Raw genomic sequence first — 20,006 nt, 5'->3', positions numbered from 1 at the left:
TTCAGTCGTGTCCGACTCTGTGCAACCCCATAGACGGCAGCCCACCAGGCTCCGCCGTCCCTGGGATTCTCCAGGCAAGAACACTGGAGTGGGTTGCCATTTCCTTCTCCGGTACATGAAAGGGTAAAGTGAAAGTGAAGTCGCTCAGTCGTGTCCGACTCTTAGCGACCCCATGGACTGTAGCCTACTAGGCTCCTCCGTCCATGGGATTTTCCAGGCAAGAGTACTGGAGTGGGGTGCCATTGCCTTCTCCGCAGGGTCGGGGCAGTAGACCCCATTTCCTGGAAGACTGCCCCTCCTGAGCCCAGGTGGGGTCCAGGCGGAGACAGATGGAGGAGGAGAGACGGCCTGGGGCTGGGAGGGTGTCTGTCCAGCTTGGCCCCCAGACTCCAGGGACTGCAAGCATCCAGGTGGCTACAGGCCTTCGGGCCAGTTCACAGCACAGCGTGGCCGTTGCTGCTGTGCCCCTTGGTAAGTTCTGTTCAGCTGTTTAAAAAAGGTGGGTTTGTTTTTTTTTGGTTTATCAAAAGCAGTACTCAAAGATGGTTTGAAGAATAATATGGTTCTTAAAAAGGCTTAACACTAAACTTAAACCTAAAACTAAACATGCTTTCTGGTCCTTCCAAGCCCACCGCCACATGCTGGCCGCAGGGTAGGTGATCACTGCGGGTCATCTCTACCCTCTTCCCCTCCCCTCACACCCCTGAGTAAGTTACCAGGCGGTCAGTGTGATCTGAGGCTTGGCAAACTCTCCCCAGAAAGGCACCAGATATTAAGTGGTGGGCCACGTGGTCTCCGTGGCGACTCACGTCTGAGTCGCACAGCGGAGGCAGCCAAAATGGGCGTGGCCGTGCTCGCGGTCATTCACAAACCCTGGCGCAGTGCGCGTGCGTGATGGCCATCGCAGCGCACATTTGTTTTTCCCTGGGCCAGCGAGTGGATCAGCCCTTTTTATTTTTCTGGAGGCTTAATAATGATCGTATTTTTTCAATTCTCCACCTTTTGGCCCTGAAATGCCTCCCGGGCCAGTTTTCCACAGAATCGGACACGATTCCGCAGCCTGCTATTCCGCACAGGTTGGGCTGAGGTCCCGCCTTCCTGTTCTGCGTCCGCCATCCTGTCTTCTGCCTCCCAGGTGTTCTTTCCTTGGGTGACGTGTATTTCACGTCATCTTCCTTGGGTGACTTGTGTTTATCTTCCTTGGGTGAAGGTATTTCAGGACCTTCCTGACCACACGGGGGAAATAGGTTTTTGAGACTTAAAATGTTTAAATGACATGGAGTTTATGACCACCGTTCGGTTGGGTGTGGAATTGTGGGTTGGACATCACTGTCCTGGGGAATTTTGAAGGAGGACCCTGGTCAGACCGGGTTAGGGCCCACCCTAGAGTTCCATCTCTAGACAGTCACATTCTGAGATGCTGGGGGCACGCTTCAGCCCCACAGGGCACACAGACCTCCACGTGTGGCTGCAGGGGCCCAAGCAGCCCTCTGTGTTGGCATCACCTGCACACTGGGTCAGTGCCCTCTCTCCTGCCTCAGGGCGCAGGCCCTGCTGCCCTCAGCAGGCACAGATAGGGTCGCGTCACCCCCCCCCAGTGTGCCCCCCACCCCCGAGGAACTGGTGCGACTCCTCCCGCGTCCCCCGTCCTTCCAGAAGGTCTCGCATCACCATCTACTCTGTGCCACTGTCTTGGCCACAGGCTCTGGCAGAAGCGTGTGGTGCGGGCTGGGTCGTGGCCACCGGGAGCCCGAGACACCAGGACTCGTTTGGCGATGAGGCCCCCAGAACCTTCCATCTTTGCGATGCCACAGGCAGCCTTTCCGGGCCCTGGGGGGGGCCTCCCAGGACTTGAGCAGAGCTCTCAGGCCAGTGTCTGTCCGCATGTGCCCTGAGGGCTCCTTCCTGATGGGGACGTAGACCTCATCACCTGAGCCACAGTCACAGTAAGTCAACGACTCCCCGGTAAATGGGTGGGTGAAGGGCTGCGAGGAGCTGGTCAGACCACACACTCAGACAGGGCTGCCCACGTGTGGGGAACAGCCTGTGCCAAGAGCGGAGGCCTCAGAGCACGTGGTCTGTTTACGGAACTGAGGCGGCTTCACTGTGGCTGGAGTGGGAGATGCGCCGGGTGCTGGCTGGTGGGCCCACGTTGGGGGGGACTCTGTGTCATCCCTTGTTTGATACATCAGGGTTTATATAAATCCTCTCTTTTTTTTTTTGCTGTGCCGCTAGGTTTGCAGGGGGTCTTCGCTTGTGGCTCAGCTGGTAAAGAATCTGCCTCCAGTGTGGGAGACCTGGATTCAATCCCTAGGTTGGGAAGATCCTCTAGAGAAGGGAAAGGCTACCCGCTCCAGTATTCTAGCCTGGAGAATTCCAGGGACTGTGTAGTCCACGGGGTCACAGAGTCAGACACGACTGAGCGACTTTCACTTCACTTCACTTAGGTTTGCAGGATCTTAGTTCCCGACCAGAAATCAAACCCGGGCCCTGGCCATGATAGTGTGGAGGCCTAACCACAGGGAATTCCCCTTTTTTCTCTTATCAGCAAAAACCGTTTCACATATGGAAACTACAGCAAACCCCACAGGCGTGGGTTTTATGCTTTTTCACTAATTCTCTCTCCCATCAGACACTCGCTGAGCTCCCAGCATCCCACACAGTCCTCGGCTGACGGCTGACGGTGCATGGGGTGTGCAGCTGCTGGGCTCAGCCCTGAAGACAGGGTGGGGATCCCTGCACTGCCCCCTTCCTGGGCTGGGCCCCTCGGTGGGGGGCCCCCGGGTGGGCAGGGAGGCCCCAGAGGAGGACCTTGAACCTGAGTCCTTGGGGGAGGGGCAGAGCCGGGCCAGCGGGCTGGGTGGGAAGGCAGGCAGGTGCTTCCTTCCTCGGGTCTGGTGGGAGCAAAGGGCAGGAGCGCTGGCTGGGGGTCTGTTGCCATGGCTCCTGCCGCCCCCACACTCCACCGCCCAGGCAAGTGGCTTGCGTTTCCCCGAGGCTTTGTCCGCCCCAGTCTTTCCCCATGGAGGCTCTCCTCCTAAAGACCAGGGGCCAGGAGGGGTCAAGGTGCCCTTCAGCTCACCCTCGGAAGTTGCAGAAAAGCAAACTGGGGCGGGGTGGGGGGAGTCAGAGAACAGCCCCACATGACAGGTGCAGAACCTGAGGCGCAGAGCTTGGGGGGTGCTCACACCAGCAACTGGGGTGGGGTGGGGGGAGTCAGAGAACAGCCCCACCTGACAGGTGCAGAACCTGAGGCGCAGAGCTTGGGGGGTGCTCACACCAGCACCTCGACCAGCACTTACTGACAGGGCTCCAACCCGGCGGACCAGGCGGAGCGGTGGGGGCAGGACCCTGGGCGGGGTGCAGCATCAGTGGTGCCCAGTTCCTCCCCATCTCAACACCCACAGCAGAGCCTCTCTTAGTAGTGGGGCAGACCTCCCACCAGAAACCCACATCCAGCTGACATCCGTCCCTGAATCTCACTGGCAGAATCCTACAAGGAAGCTAAAAGCCACCGTGGGTTTAGACCAGTCCTGCTTTCCGTCTGGGGCAGGGGAAGGACAGCCTGGAACCCCGAAGAACAAGACCCTGGGAAAGGGGCCCATGGGTGGGCTTGTGCAGGCAAAAGGGAGCGGGAGGAGGGACTTTTTAGAAAAATGTTACTGAAGTATAGTTGATTTACAGTGTTGTTTATCTCGGCTGTACAGCAAAGTGATTCTGTTATACATGTATATACAATCTTTTTCATGTTCTTTTCCATGATGGTTTATGAGGATAGTGAATATAGGTCCCTGTGCTATACAGTAGGACCTGTTGTTTATCCATCCTGTAACAGCTTACCTCTGCTAACTCAAAGCCCCAATCCCCTCCCTCCCCGACCTGTCCCCCTTGGCAACTACAGGTCTGTTCCGTGAATCTGTTTCATAGAGAGGTTCATTTGTGTCACTTCCTAGATTCCACCTGTAAGTGACAGCATATGGCATTTGTCTTTCTCTGGCTTTCCCAGGAGGGGATCACTGGGTCCAGAGACAGGAAACTTGTTTATGGAACCCGATCTTTCCCATCGGAGGCTGCCCGGGCCGCAGTGCCCCCGGCAGCGGGCGGGAACGAGCCGGCCTCGCCCTCCGCTTCAGGCGTGAGCACCCGGCGGTGCGCGCGGTTCCAAAGCGCTCCGCGCTCGGCCCATTGTGACGCGGTCCCAGCGGCGGCCGCGGGCAGAGCCAGGCCATGGCCGAGGCGCAGGAGCTGCTGCTGCAGCTGCAGAAGGACAACCGCGACGGGCGGCTGCGGAAGCGGGAGCTGGAGGAGCTGGTGCGCGGGCTGGAGGCCGAGAGCGAGAGCCTCACCGCGCGCCTGCGGGACCTGAGCGAGCGCGAGCGCGGGTGCGGGCGGCTCCTCCCCCCGCCCGGCGTGCGGGCACCGCGAGGGGGCGGGCGGCGTGCGGACGCCGCCTTGGCCGCGGAGCCTCAGTTTCCCCTCCGCAGCCTGCAGCGTCGGCGGAGCCAGGCGGCGCGGGCCCTGCGTGGGGAGGCGCGCGAGGCGGCGCGGGAGCGCGCGGACCGGGCGCGAGGGCTGCTGGAAGCGGCGGAGCAGCGCCAGCGGGACCTGGTGGGCGGTGCCCTTGCGGGGCGGAGCCCGAGAGGGGGCGGGACCTAGGCTGAGGCGGGACCACTGGATGGGCGGGGCAGTGCCGGGGCGAGGCCTGTGGAGGGGCGGGGCCTGCGAGAGGGTAGGCTGCGGAGGGACCTCGGTGGGCGGGGGGCAGCGGAGGGCGGGGGCAGTGGAGGGGGAGGGGCCTGATATGGGGCGTGGCCGGTGGCGGGGGCGTGGCCTGCGCTGGGGCCGGTTCCTCGGAGATGTCTGGATCTTCCCCTTGACCCTGTCCAGAAACAAAAGAACCGACAGCTGCAGGAGCAGTGGGAGGAGCTGTCAAGCCAGGTACCTTCCGGAGACGGCCTCTGCCTCCCGCTTCCCCCGGGCTGCCTCGCCCCAGTCCCCGCCCCCGCCCCGCCCCGCCCCGCCCCGCCTCCCAGGATAGTCCCCGCCCCTAGAAGCCCCCCAGCCCCGCCCTCACAAGCCCCACCGCCAGCTCTTTTACTACGGTGGAGAGCAACTGAGTCAGCAGCGGGAGGAGCAGCAGCTCGGGACCCAGCTGGCGGCCCTGCAGGTGCTCGGGCGGGGCTCCGGGGGCGAGGCCTCGGGGCTTCGGTGGGCGGGGCCTTGGGCGAGGGTGGGCGAAGGTGGGCGAGGGTGGGCGAGGGTGGGCGAGGGTGGGCGGGATCAGGCGCGGCGCGTTCGCGGAGTGCCGGGCGCCTGACTCTCCCGGGATTCTCCGGAAGAAACAACTGGAGCTGGTGGAGGCCAAGCACACCATGCAGGCGGAGGCCCTGCGACAGGTGCGGCGGAGCCGGGGTCCCGGGAGGGCCGGCTTGGGGTGTGCGTGGGGCTGGGCAGGTGCAAGACGGTGGGGAGGGCCGAGTCCCCCCTGCCCCGTCTAACCCGGGCTCCCCTCGTGTCAGAGCGCACGGCGGATGGAGGAGGCCTGGGCCAGCTTCCAGGAGCAGAGCGGAGTCTTGCAGGTGCCGCCCCCCTCCGCCTCCGACCCCGCTGCGGCTTCCGCTCCGCTCTTCCCCGGAGCCGCGGTGGCCTGGCCCGCCCTACCCAGGTCTTCCTGCGTGTGAGGCCTCACTCCCACCACCTGCTCCAGGAGTTGCAGGGGAAGGTGATGGAGGCGGCGACTGCGCTCGACAGCTCGCGGGGCGGCCCGGAGCCGTAAGGGGTTTAAGACTGTCGGGTGGCGGGGGTGGAGTGGGGCGCGACTGCTGGCCAGACGAAGGGCCCATCCTCCTGCCTTTCCCGGCAGGTGCGACTCACAGCCCCGCCGGGGGCAGGACTGCGCGGGCTCGCTCATGGAGGAGGTGGCCAAGGCGGACTGTGTGAGCCTTGGCGGGGGCGGGCTGGAGCCGAGACCTGCCTCGCGGGGCCGGCCCCCGCACACGGGGTGCCACCCCATCAGGGACCCCCGACCCCACCAGAGACCCGCCCCGCCATAGCAACCCCACTGGGGACCACGAGCATCACGGGGCCGCCCACTCAAGAACCGCGCCCGCGTGGGGGCCCACCCCGTGGTGCTGCGCCCCCTGGAGGCTCGCGTCCCCAGGGTCCCTCCCCGTCCGCAGCGACCGGCCGGGAGGAAGGTGTTCTCTTGTCTCCGCAGGAGAAGCGGCTGTTTCGCGCGGGTGCGGCGGGCTTCAGGTGAGCGGGCGGCGGGAGCGGGCTCGGGGCTGGGGTCTGGGGTGCGCCCCGCGCCGCCAGCGCCCATCTGCCGGTGCGTGGTCGGTCCGCAGGCTGTGGGCGTTGGGCGCGCTGCAGACGCTGCTGCTCCTGCCGCTGTGCGTCGTGGCGCTGCCGCTGCTCTACCTGGCGCTGGTGAACCCCTCGGCCCTGCGCCGCGGCCTCGCGCGCCCGGGCTCGGACGCCGCCCTGCGCCGCCTGCGATACACGCTGGCCCCGCTGCTACAGCTGCGCGCGCGCGGACTGCTGCCCGCCTAGCGCATCACGCCGGCCGCTGCCGCCGCACCTGAGTCTCCCGAGTGGTTTCTGGGCGCCGGGCTAGGGGGGTGTGGGGCGGAGGGAGACGGGGGTGATGGAGGAGGGAAAGGGGAGGGGAGGGGGTTTGGGGGCGGCGGCGAGAAACCCGGGGACGCGGGGCAGGGGTGTCTTGTGTCCTCCGGCCCAGCAGGCGCCGCCCTCCCCCCGCCTGGGTGGACCGTGGTCCCGAGAGGCTGCCAGGCTCTCGGTCCACCCGACCCCTCCCTTCCCCCAGCCCCTGTGTCCACTTCGGTGTGGGGGGAATCATGACTCAACCCGCTCTCGCCACCGGCGAACCCAGCCCGCCGCGCTGGCCGGCGGGTCCCCGCGGAGCTCCGTGTCCCTCGTCCGTGCGCTGGTTACTCAGTCCCGCGGCGACCCTCGTCCCCGGTGGGTCCCTTGTTGGGGGCGCGGGCGGCCTCTCCCTGGTCCGCGGCCTCTCCGGTGTCCCGGCGGTGGGAGCCATGCGCGTTCGAACATCACTGCCGTCTTGGCTTGCGTTGTCTTTTTATTTCTGTGAAATATCCTGCTTAATGGAGGGGGAACTCCAGTTTCACTTCGTCTGATGCAAAAACTTGCTCTATTTTATTATTTACTTTTTTTTTGGTAGTGACTTTTGTATGCCCTGTGCACACATACGTGGGTTTTTGCTCTGGTCTTTAAACACTCCTTTTCTCGTTGATTTAATTGCACATGTACTTGAGTGTTTTGGGGTTAAATTTGTTTCTGTACTTCTGTGCACAACTTACGAATTCACTGTGTCCTAACAATTCCTCTTCTCCTTGAACTCCTCCTCCTTCCTGCGCCTGCTTCGTGTCTAGTCATCCACAGATGGCCCTTTGTGCTGTCCCACTCTTTGGTTGTAGTGAGTAATTCTGCAACGGGGGACTTCCTCAATGGTGCCCAGTGGTTACACTCCACGATTTCACTGTTGGGGCAGGCTTGAGTCTGCGCTTTCACTTCTTGGGGGTATTTACCGAGGAGTGGATGTGCTGGGTCAAAGGGTGCTTCTGTTTAATTGTTTGAGGAACTGCTGAACAGTGTCCCGTCAGCAGTGCACACGGGGGCCGGCTTCCCCACGTCCGCTACTTTAGTTTGCTGGTTTTTTTCCTTCTTTTTTAATAATAGCCATCCTAAGGGGGGTGATTTGTCTGCTTTCAGTTTTCAGGCATTGCATTCTCTACTTTCTATAATCAAAGTCACATCTGTAACACAAGATGTCTCTTCTGTAAAACAAGGGAACTCGAACTTTTACCCCCCTGGCCTCCACCCTGTCTCCCCCACTTCTGTGGAAGAGACACTTGATTTTTAAAATGGACTTTTTCTTCCCCCATGGTAAGTGGACTGCGTGCCATCCTTCCCCCCTCCTGGTGAGCACAGCGGGCCCACGACCTCTCTGGGCTCTCTCTGCACTGTGGCAGGTGGGCGTGTCACTCACGCCGCAGCCACCACAGGGACGGGGGCGGGTCCCCATGTGTCCTCAGCCGGCAGCCTTCTGCAAAGGTCTTTTTGTACTTTGCCAGAGAATCTGTGAGATGAGTTCCTCCCAGTGGGGTTGTGAGCCAGGGGTTGACCACATGCATGCTACTTTAAGATGCCCCTGGTCACTGGCGCGGGGGGTTGGATGGCTGACTTACAGCCCCCCCACAGGATACGGCCCCTTTCTGGATAGGTCCCCCTCGCCGCCTCGTGCACAGTGTGTCTGATGGGTGAGCAAGGGCACTTCAGGGTGGTTTTAATTTGACTTTACCTTATAATCGGGGCGGGGGGCATATTTTTTATATTTAAGGGCCAAGGCATTTCTTTTCCTGCAGACTGTTCCTGTCATTTGCTTCTCCTTTTTCCGCTGTACCCGTGTTTGGGGATGTGCTTGTAAATGGAACTATTCTCACTCGCTCTCTTGCTGAGCACACACACAGTTGGCTTTTGCATATTAACCTGTATCCTGAACCTCGACTGTACAACAGACCCAGGTTATTTTGGATTTTTGTGTACACAGAGGCCATTTCTGAGTCACTTCTCCTTTCCGATTCTCACACTGTTTTTCTCTGCCCTGACTAGACCGGCGAGGGCCCCCAGGGCCCAGCGCTGAACAGAGGTGGTGACAACAGTGTGGTCCGGGAGGGCAGCTGTCCATGTGGCCTCTTTAAGGACGATGGGTTTTTCGCGCTTGCGTCAGGCAAGCGCCGCTCTGGGTACAGCCCGTCCTGAGTGTACAGCCCCTCCCTCCCTGAGGCTCTTGGATTGGTCTTTTGTTAACTGTGTTATTGGAAGAGGAACTTGATTGTCCTTAACATTTTAAATTTCGTTTTCAGTCGCTAAAGAGATCTATTTGTGTGTCAGCTCTTGAGTTTAGACTTTCTCCCCAGCATTGTTAAAAGCGTTTATTTCTAACTTTTAAAACGTACAGTTGCCATATTGCCACCATCTTGTTCATGGCATTCAGCTGACTTTCATTCATTTTAAAGCCAATGTGACAGGCTTCCTTTCCACGTGATGTGGGCCTCAGTTCTACTATGAGTGAAGTTCTGTTTCACAGAGTTCATCCTGTACTTCCGTCTCCCCCTGCCCACGCCACCCTGTCTCCTGTTTGCTGGTCTCTGGAAGTTACACCTATATTCTGGTTCACTTATTTGAACAGCCTCATCTCTACCCACCTCCCCAGACACAGCCTGAAAGCCTTTGTCTCAGGTCATCTCCTCAGCTCTTCTGTGTATTTTGTCTGGTGTCCCAGCTCCAGTGTTTCAGTTTATAAACGTGTAGGGCTCTTGCAGCCATCTTGTTGATCCTAACAATTGCACGGGACCCCAGGCGGTGAACAGGGGCTGACGGGTGCTTCCCCCGACGGAGCGCGCTGCATGCTGTCGGCGACGTGCGTGCCGCTTCCTGTACCCACTGGCTTTCTTGCCAGCCCCATCACTTGTGCAGAGAAGGGTGTGGAGAGTCTCCAGCTCTGTTAGTCTATTACTCCCCTGAATTATGTCAAGTTTTGCTTCAGAAGCACACGTACACGTGATGATGGGGAATCTTTCCTCCCCTCCTTTTGCATCAGGTCTGTGACTGTATTTAAAGAGCATCTCTTGTCAGGATATAATTGGGCCTCACGTTTCATCCACGTTTAGAACTCCTGCCTCCTAGTGGGAGGGCTCAGTGTCCGTGGACACTGATGGAGTGGGACCGTGTCTCGGCCGTGTGGCTGCTTCCCCCGTGATTGCCTCCCTTTCTGGATTAGTTCCACGTCTGACAAAGCTGTTACCTTCCCACTGGCTGCTTCTCTGCGTGTCTGTGCTGCACTTCCTGCAGCTGAGCACATTTTGTGGCAGCTCTGGGGTCCCGCTGGGGGACTGGGGTGTCCCATCCCACTTACCGTTTCTCGATGCCCTCTTCTAGGGGACTGTTCTTCCATCGACGGGTTTTCTCTTCGCCTCTGTCTTACGCACTGTGTATCCACCTTTTGGGTAACTCATTTTTAGATGTTCTGTCATTCCTTTAGTTTCAGGTCTTTGGAGGGTCGTGTGGGTGGGATGGACGCTGTGGGGGGGGGTCAGTGCGGGAGGACGGTGGGTCGGGGTGGGGGTCAGTGCGGGGGGACGGTGGGGTCGTGGAGCGGAGTGACCTGAAGATGCTGGAGACGGACTCGGGAAGGAGGTGGAGCGGCGCCCGCGGAGGAGAGGCCAGAAGGACGGCGGGGGCCCTGAGCCGGCAGGGGGAACACAGGCGCGTTCGCCCCACGGGCACCATGCTGTCGTCCCTGTGAAGCTCACAGGCGGGGTGCCGGGGGCGGCCCTGAACCCCTTACTGGCCCCTCAGCTAAATGAGCACTTAGGATTCGACAGTGAATCAGGTTCCAGCGCAGCAGTGTTTGTGATTTTATTTTGTTCACGTTGGTTAAATACAACTTTTCTGATTTTTATGCCTAAGAACATACTTCCTGTACCTCTGAGATAAGATGGGTGGGGAATGTGTCCAGTGCAAGAAGAGCCCGTGCCTGTGCAGAGACCGGCTCTGATTGTCCTTCTGGCCACGCGGGCGGCACCTGGGACGGTGTCTCCAGCTTGGCAGGGGCACCTATGGCCCATTTGTCCGTCGGATGAGGCGGCGGCTGGCGCGCCTCTCGAGCTGTGATTGTGGCCGCCCCGCCCTCAGTAGGGGATGTCATTCTGATAGTACTGGATCATGTCGTAGGTCCGGCTCCTGGGGGCAGAGAGCAAGGGGCGCTGTGAGGGGCCAACCCCTGTGAGCTGCCCCGGAGGCTCAGGGCCCAACCATGGACCTCTGCCCCCTGCCGGCCACCAGCGCCTCGCCTGCTGGGACCCATGCTCTCTCCCTGGAAGCTCCCGGTTTTGCCCCATCTCCTCGCTCGTGGGCACCTAACGTGGGCTCGGGCGGATGCCTTTCTTCAGCTTGCTGCCTCCTGTCTGTGCGCCCCCGCCCAGCACAGAGCGGAGCCATCCCGTCCCCGCGCTGCCCGCCAACCCCTCCCACTGGGCCGAGCCCCTCCCTCCCTCTGCTCCCTGGTCAACAGAACCGCGTGGCACCCCAGGCTGCACCCCCGAGTGTCCAGGTCTCCCTGGGCCTCGGCCGGCCCACAGGGGCCAGTTCTCCGTCCCCAGGGTGTGGGCCTGGGAGCTCTGCACCTCCTGACGCCTGGCCCACCCCGTCGTTCAACCTGGAAACCTCCAGGCTACGTCCAACTGTCACAGCCCCCGGGAACCTGTCCCCCAGAGTGTCGCTGAGGCCAGGCCCCTCCCGTCACAGCCCCCACAGCACCCGAAGCCCCTCACCCACCCCGCCGGGCCGGGCATCTCAGGGCAGTGCATCTGGTCACGTGGTCCAGGCGTGGCCCTGCCCAGCGCCCCCTGAACACCAGATGGGGGACACGGGAGGGGAGGGCAGGACCGGGGGCTTGCCTGTTGCTGAGGAAGCAGCTCTGAATGACCTTCAGGATGAAGTTCGCGGCCTCTCGCTCTGTCATGTTGGGGCTGAACCTGTGCCTGTGAGGGAAGGGCCATGTCAGGGCTGCCGCCCTCCACGTGGGGATGTGGCCTGGTCTCCTGTGGGACCATGGTTCCCAGCTGGCCTCAAGGGTTTGGGCCCCTTTCCAGCAGCTCCCGACCACGGGACTGGCAGCTGGGGTAAGACAGGCAGGGAGCTTAGCCCAGATGTGCCCTAAGAAACAAGCGGTGACGAGCACATCCCCACCGTGGCCGCAGAAGCCAGGGAACCTCGTACACAGGAGATCTGGGGATAGCGCCTCACCCAGGAGCCCATACAGTCTGGGCGTCCCAGGGGAGCACCTGACCTGGGTGACGAGCCCTGTCTCAGGGGACAGCCACCCCAGTGTCTGCCCAGGACCTACTTAAGAAGCTTGATTGTCTGGCCACGGAAGCAGGGCAGGCCCGTGTCCAGCATGAGGGTGACCAGAGAGACGACAGCGTCCATGTAGGGCCTGGGGAGAGGCAGGGAGGGAGGTGAACAGAGTCCGCCCCCTGGGCGGGGGCCCTGCCTGAGCATCACCACTCAGCTCTGTGGCGTTAGCCACGTGGTGCTCGGAAGCCAAGGGGTATGGCTTGGGAAGAAAGTTGAGGAGGGTACTTGGAGGGACCGGAGGCAAGGCCAAGCCTGGGAGGTGCAGACATGGGGGCACCGATGCCCAGAGTGAGCTGCTCCAGCAGACATGACTGGAGCCAGGCCTCAGGGGCCTCCTGCACACGCCCCTCCAAACCCCGAACCCGTCCCCCACTCACCAAGGTCTGAGATGACCCGAGAGGAGGGGAGCCTGGATGCGTGGGCCCAGCAGCAGGGGGCCCACCCTCCCTCATCTGGACCCCGAGGCTCACCGCACGGCCAGGTAGCCACGGACACACATCTCCATGAACCACTTGAAGGGCGTGGCCTCCATCTTGCCCCCCATGATCATCACCATCTCGTCCGTCAGCTTGATATCCGGCTCCCAGCCGAGGTTGCCGCCCGGGGAGCTTTCGAACATGAAGCCGAAATCTGCCAAGCCCCGAAAAGCCACGGTGCTGGGCTCAGCAGCAGGCTGGGGCGGAGGGGAAGAGCCCCGCCCCCGGTCCCGCCCCACCCCGCCCACCGATGTGGATGAGGTGGCCCTTCTTGTCTAGCATGATGTTGCCGTTGTGCCGGTCCTTGATCTGCAGCAGGAACAGCAGGAGGCTGTAGGCGGCCATGCTGCGGATGAAGTTGTAGCGCGCCTGCGGGGGACAGAAGCTCAGGGCCCGCTTGGCAGCCCGGGGGCAGGGTGGCACCTTCCCACTTCAGGAGTTGGCCTTCTCGGGGCCCACCCAAGGCTTCTCCGGTCCCAAGGAAGGTCATGGCAGCCAGGGCAGACCCAGACGGGAGGACTCAGGATGCCGGGGGCCCACCTGCTGGAAGGCCAGTGTGGACTCGTCCCCGTACTGGCGCGTGAAGTAGTCGTACATGCCAAAGTCGGTCTGGCGGCCCAGCTGGTCCCGGGAGGTGCAGTCGGGGATGCACTCGATGACTCCACACTAGGGAGGAAGGGCCAGGCTGCAGGCACTCAGCGGGCCGAGGGGGTGGGCCGAGGGGCAGCGGGGCTTCGGCTCAGGACACTTACCCCGGGGGCGGTGGCCACCACCCGGTATGGGAAGACGAAGAGGTCCAGGCCAACCAACTGGAAGATGTTTTTGAAAAGGTCGATGATCTGCAGGGCCAGCATGTCCTGGGAGGTGGAAACGCAGGGTGGTGGTGCGCAGCCACGGGGAAGCACAGGTTCTCGTTTCTGTGCGAGGCTGCGAAGCGCGCCAGGAGCGGTGGAGAGAGCCCCGGCCGGCCCGCACCGCCCTCCCACCCCGGCTGGGGCACTACCTGCCGGCAGTCGTCCCCCACTTTGAAGATGGCAGCCTGCCAGGAGATCTTCTGGCTGTCGGCCTCTTGCACGTTGCCCTCCTCCTCGGAGTCCGAGCGGCACCGCAGGCCTGTAGGGGAAAGGCTGCCTGTTGGTGGGGGCAGAGGCCCCGTGAGGGTCTGGGGGCGCCCTGCGCACGTGCCTGAAGGAACCCTGAGAACCTCAGGGATCATGCCAGCAAAACCCGAGGGGGGCTGATGAGGGCCTGGCAGATACCAGGGTCAGCGGGTGGGGCCACAGGGCCGGGTTTCTCCCTGAGAACAGCTGAACACATAGCCCCATCTCACCGGAGCAGGGACCAGGGCTGGGCCCCGGGAAGGGGTGTCCAGCAGGAGCTGGGGCCACACACCCTGGCTGCTGTTCCCCCAAACCCACGCCCCCAGAACTGCGGAGTGTGACCGTGCGTGGTTACAGGGTCCTTGCACAAGTGGTGGAGTCAGCGTGGCCCTGACCAGTGATCGTGGCTTCTCAGAGACTGGAGTAAGGGGGACCGTGGCTGAGGCAGAGGCTGCACTGACACATCCGTGCTGACACGTCCACGGCCGAGGACCAAGCTGGCTCTGCGCTGGGAGGAAGCGGAGGAGCCTGCCTGGAGGGAGCAGGGCCTGCCGACACCCCGGCCTCGGCACCAGGAGAGAACCGACTCCTGCCGCGGAAGCCAGTCTGCCCGTGGTCACTCGCACGGCGGCCGAGCAGACCAGCCTCCCAGATGAGGAGCCAGACCGAGCCGTCACCGTTCACGGGGCCCCCAGACTACACGGGACGTGGCCCACTGACCTTCCTTCTCAAGCTCAGTAACTCCGCAACGTTTCACCTTGAACTTCGCCAGATACGGGGCCTTGGCAGCGCTAGAAGAGAACACAGACGGGGTGTGAGACACAGAGGAGCGTGAGTGACGGAGGGAGAGTGACTGACGTGTGTGTGTGTGTGTGTGTGTGTGTGTGTGTGTGTGTGAGTGACGGAGGGGGAGTGACGGGGGGTGAGTGATGGGGGGGTGACGGAGGGAGAGTGACTGACGTGTGTGTGTGTGTGTGTGTGTGTGTGTGTGTGTGTGACAGAGGGAGAGTGACGGGGGGGTGAGTGACGGAGGGGTGAGTGACGGGGGGATGAGTGATGGGGGTGGGGGTGAGTGACGGGGGGGTGAGTGACGGGGGGGTGAGTGACGGGGGGGTGAGTGATGGGGGTGGGGGTGAGTGACGGGGGGGTGAGTGACGGGGGGTTGAGTGATGGGGGTGGGGGTGAGTGACGGGGGTGTGAGTGACGGGGGTGGGGGTGAGTGACGGGGGGGTGAGTGACGGGGGGGTGAGTGATGGGGGTGGGAATGAGTGACGGGGGGTGAGTGACGGGGGGATGAGTGACGGGGGGGTGAGTGATGGGGGGGTGAGTGATGGGGGTGGGGGTGAGTGACGGGGGGGTGAGTGACTGGGGGGTGAGTGACGGGGGGATGAGTGACGGGGGGGTGAGTGACGGGGGGGTGAGTGATGGGGGGGAGTGACGGAGGGGGAGTGACGGGGGGTGAGTGATGGGGGGTGACGGAGGGAGAGTGACTGACGTGTGTGTGTGTGTGTGTGTGTGTGACGGAGGGAGAGTGACGGGGGGGTGAGTGTTGGGGGGGTGAGTGACGGGGGGATGAGTGACGGGGGGGTGAGTGATGGGGGGGTGAGTGATGGGGGGGTGAGTGATGGGGGTGGGGGTGAGTGACGGGGGGGTGAGTGACGGGGGGATGAGTGACGGAGGGAGAGTGACGGGGGGGTGAGTGTTGGGGGGGTGAGTGACGGAGGGAAAGTGACGGGGTGTGTGTGTGTGTGTGTGTGTGTGTGTGAGAGACGGGGGGTGAGTGACGGAGGGAAAGTGACGGTTTGTGTGTGTGAGACTGGGGGGGTGAGTGACGGGGGGTGAGTGACGGGGGGGGTGTGACGGGGCGGGGTGAGTGACGGAGGGGGTGCACCTCTGCATGGGCGTCCCGGACTTGTAGTCGATGTCCAGCACGATGGCCTCGGGGTTGCTGGGCAGGTAGCAGCCTGCGAGGGACGGAGGGACGTCACGGGCCTGGGCAGGACGCAGGAGGACACGCCGTCGTCCAGCACGCAGGCCCACTCCCGGGCAGACGGGATGGTGCTGGGACCTGGAGGGCCCCTCCCTAGCTGCTATTTCTCTGGGTCCATCCTGACGCCCACACGGCCCCCAGCCACCCCCACAGACACGTCTCCGAGGGGACGCCTGAACCCTCAGCTTCCTGGGTGCCCCACCACAGGACACCCAGGAGCCCTGGTCCCGCCCGCCTGACCCCCAGCTCAGCTTGTCTGTGCGGGTCAAGACAAGACAACATCCCAGCCTGGTCTCGGGCTGCAGTTCCCGAGCCCCCGAGGTGGGGTCCCGATGGAGGCACTGGCCCCGGGAGCCCGAGCTCCCCTGCCTCCTCCCTCACCGGCCCAGCCTCGCTCACATGGCTCTGCTCTGCCCTGCAGCCGCCTGGCTCTCCAGGGCCTTGGGAATGTGGCCCAGAAGCAGGAGTCCTCTCAGAGGCTGGGCGGGGCTCAGCATGGTCGAGAGAAGCCCCACCCGGGGCTGATGCCCACCACGGAACAGGCCTGGGCACGTGGGCAGGGCCAGAGCGAGCATATGTGACAGTTAACAGAGAGCTGTGTGGTGAGGTCTGGGGTCTGTCCTGCCCAACCCGGAGCATCAGGGACAGGCACGGGCCCTCGTCCGATGGGCCCCAGCACACCCGGGACACCCCTGCCCCATGCCCACTGCCTCTGCTACACTGGAGCTCGGGAACCTTCTAGAACCACAGCTGCCGAGGACAGGGCTTGGCCTTCAGAAAACAGCTGCAGCCAGGAGGCCCACAAGTGACCACTGGCAGGCGCAGGTTCTGGAGAGAGGGGTGCCAGGCACCCAGGGCCTGTACATCCCCTTTCCCCCAGGCTCCACTCCGCTCACCAGGCTGCACCTTCACTTCAGACAGAGCCGACAGGCAGGCCTTCTTTCTCTCGTCGCCTTTGGGGTAGGGCCTGGGGACCAGGACACAGATGCTGGCCTTCACGCTTCTGGGGGCAGGCCCTCCTCTCTGAGGGCCCCTGCCCTGCGTGGCCTCCGGCAGCTCCCAGACCTCTGTGCCTCGAGATGAGGGGCTGACGTGGAATTGCGCCTCTCACGTGCAGAGGGCGGCCCAGGGAGCCCACCCCGACAGCCAGGCGAGGACAGGGTGACCAGGGAGGAGCTGGGGTGCTGGGGACAGAGGGGGCCAGGCACCTCCCCAGGGCCCGTCCCGCACAAACGCCGGGCCAGGGCGCCTAAGGTCGGCGTCCGCTCTGCCTGAATGTGGACCGGGGAGGTGAGTCAAGACAGGACCTCAGGGTGGCCAGGGGGTCTGGTTCCCTGACACTGCTGGGCCCCTCAGAGCCTCGAGAGCAGTGGCCTCAGACCTGAAGCGAAACTAGCACACGCCTACTGTGCAGCTGGGGGGGCCCCGGACAGGCGGGCCGCCTCCCAGCCGGCAGCTCCTCAGCGGGGGCCGGGGGCCAGGGGCACACCACCCCCGGGGCAGCTCCCCTGCACGGGGCCTGGAGGAGGCGCGCTTACTTGATGATGGCTGACACGTTGGTGATCTTGTTGAAGAAGTCGAACTCCCGCTGGTAGAAGTCCTTGGCTGGGCCAGAGAGGGAGCCTGTGATCTCCTCCACCAGCTGCTCCAGGAGGTCACCGATGTCGGCTGCGGAGACGCTGCGGCTAAGCCCGGGCCCAGGGCCCTCTCCGTGGACCCCACCCAGTGGACGCCTGGGGCGGCCGCCCAGGGAGCTGCGAGACCGAGCTGCAGGCCGAGGCGGGAGCGGAGGGGACGACTTAGGCAGGGGGAAGGGTGGGGGCCAGAGGGCCAGCACTCACGGTCCTTCTGGTGGCCCTCCTCGTCCACGTAGATGTTGGTCTTCATGTTCCAGATGAACTGGTGCGCCAGCAGCTGGGACTGGGAGGCGGCCCAGAGGATGTACTCCCGCACGTAGCCCATCTACAGGGGCGAGGCTGCGGTCAGCCCAGCCCGGCCCCCTCTGTGTGGCCCCGAGCACCCGAGCAGCCCTGAGCCCGCTGTGAGCAGCTGTCCTGGGCCGCAGGTCCAGCCACGTCAGCCTGCCGGCCAGCCACCAGGTCTGCACTGATGCAGGCTCGTGCCAGCCTCAGCCGCCGTCCCCTGGACTCTAACCCGCCTCTGCTGCTGTCAAGCATGAGGTGTGCGCAGGAGGGCTTCCACTGCCACCCTGTGAGCTGCCCAGGGGTGGGCGGGTCCCGGAAAACCCTAGATGCTGGTGGCCCCTGCCCACCTGTGACCTCTCCTCCTCTCCCGTCATGCCCAGCTCAGGGTGAGTCCCCAATCTAGGTTACAGAGGTGCTGGCCTTTCTGGAAGACTCCTGGGGGGCAGCCTCTCCTTCCCCGCAGGCGTCTGTGACCCATCTGGTGCTCCCCCACCCCCGGGTCTGGTGAAGTATTCCCTGGACAGATGTCCTCGACTTGGTGGGTGGGCTTCCCAAATACGTCAAACTTCAAAAAACCCAATTCTAACCCAGCAAACAGATTGGAGGTTGAACCATGAACATGTGACCTCCAGTGCAGGGCCTGGGGCAGGGTGGTCTGGGGGCCCTGGCCCAGGGGGGAGCCGTGTGGGCTGGGGCCCAAGGGCACACACTGCTGCCCGGAGGCACAGGCTCAGTGAGGGCTCCGGGCTGTGCTCACCCCGTGGGTGCTGTGTGTCCAGGCCCCTTCTGAGCACGCCCACGGTCATGACTGAACTACCCCATCCCCCATCCACATGCTGAAGCCCTGCGCTTGATGAAGGACCTCACTGTGTGTGGAGGTGGTTGGAGATGGACCTTTGAAGAGCCAGTGAAGTTACGTGAGATCAGTGGGGGCCTGATCTAAGCTGACTCGTGTCTGCGTGAGAAGAGATCGGGACGCAGACACGGAAGGATGACCACGTGCGGACACAGGGCGGTGACCATCTCATGGCGAGCAGAGGAGCCTCGGGGGGGCCAGCCCCAGCCCACCTGGATCCCAGACATCCAGCTTCCTGGCGTATTCAGGTTCTGAGCCCGCGGACTCCTTCAGGGGGGTCCCAGCTCACTAGCACACCTGGCCTCTCCTCCCAGGAGACGGAGAGCTGGGCGTAGGGGTCAGGGCCTGCCGAGACCCACTTCCAGAAGACAGGTCCCAGGCCAGGCCACCCACCCTGAGGAAGTGGCCAGCAATGCTTCCAGAATCCTCTCACCCCGCACCGCGGGACTGGGCCTCAGGCGCTGGACGACCGCATTGTGGGGTGAGAGTTCGGGCCCAGGTCCTAGCTCCGTGCCCCTGCCAGCCCAGCCCCGGGGGCTGGCGCAGCCTTACCTTGTCGTACCTGAGCGCCTGCACAATCTGGGGGATGTAGAACAGGATGGCGTCCTGTGGGGGCAGGGTGCGGCCGTGACTCCAGGGCGGGGGTCCCAGGCGCCCACCCCGCCTGGGCCGGCCTCACCCTCCACCAGGCTGCCCCCGCATGGTGTGTCCTCAAGTGCCCCCCTACCCCGAGGCCCACCCGGCAGACAGGCTCACCGGCGGAAAGGACCGCAAGACCTTGACCCCGTACTGCGCCGTGAGGGGGTGGGGCGGGTACATGCTGGAGAAGTAGGACAGGCCCGTGGGGGGGTCTGCAGGCGCCCAGCACAGCACGTGGCTGAGCTCGGGGGCGTCGGCGTCGATGGTGTGCCAGGTGACCAGGAACTGCGGGAGGAGGGAGTCACAGGGAGGTCCTGAGAAGCATTCGTACCGACAGTCGACACATTCTGTCCACCAGCGCGACCTCAACCAGGGCGAAGCACGCTCGCTGTGTTCAACAGTAAACGCTTCACCCAGACAGTGGAAAGCACGGGAAAGCGGCACTCACGCCCCGCTGAGCTCAGGGCTTCGGTCGCGTTCCTCCAGGTGGCCCCGGAGGCGTTTGAGTCTGTGCGTTCAGGCCCTGGCGCACCACCTGCCCCCCTACCTTGATGGCTTCCGGGATGTCACTAACGGCTCCCGGGTCCAAGCGTACCAGACGGGTCACCTCGTTACCAATAGCTTCCGTGTTTTTGAACCTACGGGCGCAGAGAGGGTGTGGGTGGCAGATACTGAAGACAGGGCCGGGGAGCCCCAGACTGAGGGACGCAGCCCAGTGCCCAGCTGCATCTGAGCGCCCTGGCTTCTGGCAGGTCCGCTGTGACCAGCGGTGACCCAGGCCAGAGGGCCCTGGGGCAGGAAGCGTCTGCCCTCCCCTTTCAAGGACCGCGCCTCCCCTGGCTGGGCCCCAAGCAGCCCGTGGGCCAGAAGGCACTGCAGCGGGTGGGAGGGGTGGTGAGCAGTCAGGTCGCGGCCCTGCCCCACGTGGACTTGGCGCCCATGGGAGAAGCACTGAGCGGGCAGCGTGGGCTCAGAGGACGACAGGCCCCCCAGACACAGGCACACGGGGTGGGGGTCTGCGAGGACTCAGCCCCCTCTGCTCCCGCTGGTCAGAGCTGC

The 20,006-nt window shown here is 63.3% G+C and overlaps 2 protein-coding genes across 13 annotated transcripts in view; one reads left to right on the top strand and one right to left on the bottom strand.

Moving 5' to 3' along the window:
- Nucleotides 1-510: 510 nt before the first annotated feature.
- Nucleotides 511-10,508, top strand: TMEM191C (transmembrane protein 191C). 10 transcript variants are annotated; one of them, XM_081542053.1, is made up of 10 exons: nucleotides 511-4,311; nucleotides 4,485-4,608; nucleotides 4,888-4,938; nucleotides 5,090-5,167; nucleotides 5,340-5,396; nucleotides 5,520-5,579; nucleotides 5,708-5,772; nucleotides 5,864-5,936; nucleotides 6,218-6,255; nucleotides 6,348-10,508. In XM_081542053.1, exons 1-10 carry the CDS (start codon nucleotides 3,977-3,979, stop codon nucleotides 6,550-6,552), a joined length of 1,086 nt encoding a protein of 361 aa, XP_081398179.1. In that variant the 5' UTR covers nucleotides 511-3,976; the 3' UTR covers nucleotides 6,553-10,508. The 10 variants fall into 10 exon arrangements, with proteins under 10 accessions (XP_081398179.1, XP_081398180.1, XP_081398185.1 ...); XM_081542059.1 differs by having other exon boundaries at nucleotides 4,204-4,311; nucleotides 6,180-6,255; XM_081542056.1 differs by having other exon boundaries at nucleotides 4,204-4,382.
- Nucleotides 10,437-20,006, bottom strand: part of PI4KA (phosphatidylinositol 4-kinase alpha) — a 55,648-nt gene continuing 46,078 nt past the window's right edge. For all 3 annotated transcript variants that reach the window (XM_081541996.1, XM_081541998.1, XM_081541997.1), the window contains 16 exons: nucleotides 19,495-19,585; nucleotides 19,065-19,232; nucleotides 18,861-18,914; nucleotides 17,369-17,489; nucleotides 17,066-17,195; nucleotides 16,424-16,494; nucleotides 15,429-15,501; nucleotides 14,258-14,328; nucleotides 13,441-13,550; nucleotides 13,190-13,294; nucleotides 12,978-13,103; nucleotides 12,686-12,806; nucleotides 12,432-12,591; nucleotides 11,951-12,040; nucleotides 11,502-11,585; nucleotides 10,437-10,785 (listed from right to left, as the gene is read on the bottom strand). In XM_081541996.1, coding sequence (XP_081398122.1) covers nucleotides 10,734-10,785; nucleotides 11,502-11,585; nucleotides 11,951-12,040; nucleotides 12,432-12,591; nucleotides 12,686-12,806; nucleotides 12,978-13,103; nucleotides 13,190-13,294; nucleotides 13,441-13,550; nucleotides 14,258-14,328; nucleotides 15,429-15,501; nucleotides 16,424-16,494; nucleotides 17,066-17,195; nucleotides 17,369-17,489; nucleotides 18,861-18,914; nucleotides 19,065-19,232; nucleotides 19,495-19,585 — 1,627 coding nt within the window. In that variant the 3' untranslated portion in view covers nucleotides 10,437-10,733. The remainder of the gene's footprint in view (nucleotides 10,786-11,501; nucleotides 11,586-11,950; nucleotides 12,041-12,431; nucleotides 12,592-12,685; nucleotides 12,807-12,977; nucleotides 13,104-13,189; nucleotides 13,295-13,440; nucleotides 13,551-14,257; nucleotides 14,329-15,428; nucleotides 15,502-16,423; nucleotides 16,495-17,065; nucleotides 17,196-17,368; nucleotides 17,490-18,860; nucleotides 18,915-19,064; nucleotides 19,233-19,494; nucleotides 19,586-20,006) is intronic.

This window comes from Giraffa tippelskirchi, chromosome 11 (genome assembly GCF_054371585.1).
Source record: "Giraffa tippelskirchi isolate mGirTip1 chromosome 11, T2T-mGirTip1v1.2.pri, whole genome shotgun sequence".
Lineage (NCBI taxonomy): Eukaryota > Metazoa > Chordata > Mammalia > Artiodactyla > Giraffidae > Giraffa > Giraffa tippelskirchi.
Note: the sequence above shows the minus strand (reverse complement) of the source record. Positions and strands in the feature narration are given on the sequence as shown.

Coding starts and splice junctions, on each gene's coding strand:
- TMEM191C (XM_081542052.1), top strand. CDS start 4,228: ATGGCCGAGGCGCAGGAGCTGCTGCTGCAGCTGCAGAAGGACAACCGC. Junction 4,609..4,887: donor AGCAGCGCCAGCGGGACCTG/GTGGGCGGTGCC, acceptor GACCCTGTCCAG/AAACAAAAGAACCGACAGCT. Junction 5,168..5,339: donor CCCAGCTGGCGGCCCTGCAG/GTGCTCGGGCGG, acceptor ATTCTCCGGAAG/AAACAACTGGAGCTGGTGGA.